This window comes from Austrofundulus limnaeus, unplaced genomic scaffold, assembly GCF_001266775.1.
Source record: "Austrofundulus limnaeus strain Quisiro unplaced genomic scaffold, Austrofundulus_limnaeus-1.0 Scaffold692, whole genome shotgun sequence".
Taxonomy (NCBI): Eukaryota; Metazoa; Chordata; class Actinopteri; order Cyprinodontiformes; family Rivulidae; genus Austrofundulus; species Austrofundulus limnaeus.
The window spans coordinates 214,867-216,639 of NW_013953094.1; the positions used below are offsets into that span (position 1 = coordinate 214,867).

The 1,773-nt window shown below is 39.4% G+C and overlaps 1 protein-coding gene across 1 annotated transcript in view; it reads left to right on the top strand.

Annotated features, from left to right (window-relative positions):
• Nucleotides 1–1,773, top strand: part of pla1a (phospholipase A1 member A) — a gene marked incomplete in the record, with an annotated part of 28,518 nt that overhangs the window by 24,035 nt on the left and 2,710 nt on the right. Inside the window, 1 exon segment of the mRNA XM_014027868.1 lies at nucleotides 1,408–1,563. Coding sequence (XP_013883322.1) covers nucleotides 1,408–1,563 — 156 coding nt within the window.

A 1,773-nucleotide genomic window follows, 5' to 3' on the forward strand; every position in this document is an offset into this window, starting at 1 on the left:
ATTATTATCCATCCATCCATTATCTTAATCCGCTTCTTCCTTTCAGGGTCACTGGTGCTCATATCCAGCAGTCACAGTGCGAGGGGCGGGGTAAATCCTGGACAGGTTGCAAGTCCATCACAGGGACACATAGAGACAAACGAGACAAACAACCATTCACTCTCACTCACACCTAGAGACAACTTAACCTAACCTAACTTAACCAATTAACCTAACAGTCATGTTTTTGGTGTGTGGGAGGAAGCCGGAGTACCTGGAGAAAACCCACACATGCACAGAGTGAACATGCAGACTCAGAAAGGTCCCTGGGCCGGGATTTGATCTGGCGACCTTCTTACAACTAGAGATCACATAATTTTAAGTTTCTGCTTAAATAATTAATAATGTTAAACTGATGGCTGTGTAAAAGATTGTCATGTAAGAATTAAAATATTTTTTCTTCAAACTGAAGTGATTCAAAGAGCTATCTGCAACAAATTCAGTGTTATTTGTTTCTAAACTTGCCACAGAACATGACTTTCAAATAAAAGATCCAATCTGTCCTTTTTAAAGGTGAGCATGTCATTTTGTAAACAAAGCAAAGACAATGACTAATTTGCCTGGTTATTCCCAGAATTACAAGTTAATCTCCAACACACACAACGTGCCTGAACAGAAGTCCACATCCTATTACACCTGCAGTTGTAGTAAAATTTAAGCACAACAGTTCAGATATGAAATGGAGCAAAAATCATTGTGACCATTTTTTTTCTATCAAATTGTCTTTATTTAGCCTCAGTTGATGGATAGTAATGCAGCAGCCCAACAAAAGTGCCTGTAAGCAGATTCTCTCCATGAAAGGTGAGCTTCTATTCTGAGAGGAGAGCTGCTCTGGCCAGGTGCAGGAAAATGTGGCAGAAACGCTGAGGAAGCTGAAATCCCTCCACTTCAGTTCACATGAGTTCAGAACGCAGCCTGTGTTCAGTTTTAGTTCTGAAAAAAACAAACGGATCAGCTGGGTTTTTTTTTCCAGATTATTAATCTGATGAGATTCATGTTTGTGRCAGTAAAGGAAGGAGCGAAAAGGAAACAATTTACTTGTTTTAGGTATAAAAATATGTTTATTTTAGTTTTATAATGAAATACGTTGATATGGAGTGTGGTATTGCACTAAAAATAGATGACAAACAAAAACACTTTATAAAGGAAAATCCTTGAAGGAACGTAAAGTTTTAAACATATTGGCTTCAAGAAAAGTCTTTTATCATCCACATGTAAATAGCAATAGTTGTTTTAACTGGGTTTTCATTTGTTTTAATGAAATATCTTCAGAATGAACAGAAGGATTTTGATGAAACCTTTTGGCCAATCAGCAACAGTAGTGACCAATTTAACAGCATTCATTTTGTGCCTATCATGTTCCTGCAGTCCGAGGGACACGACAGAGTACAAGATGGTGTTGGCTCATCCTGCTGCCATGTGTGAGATCGAAACCATCAGACTGAAAAACACCGGCGCGCGCCTCTACAGGCAGGGAGAAGTCCACGTCAAGTCTGTGTGCATCTCTGAGCTCCCCTTTGTCAGGTCTGTGTGCCTAGCATGAACTACAAACTGTGTTCCTCAAACTCCGACACATTTCAGCAAGAGTTCTTCATGGGTCAAGGAAATGGCAAAACAATTTCTGGGAAAGTGACCATTCAGGAAGTCCTGATGCATCTCAGTAATCCAGGTCGAAAAATCAAAAAGAAAAAATCAGTAGGACCTCTGGATGGGTTCTTCTTTAGTGAAATGTTT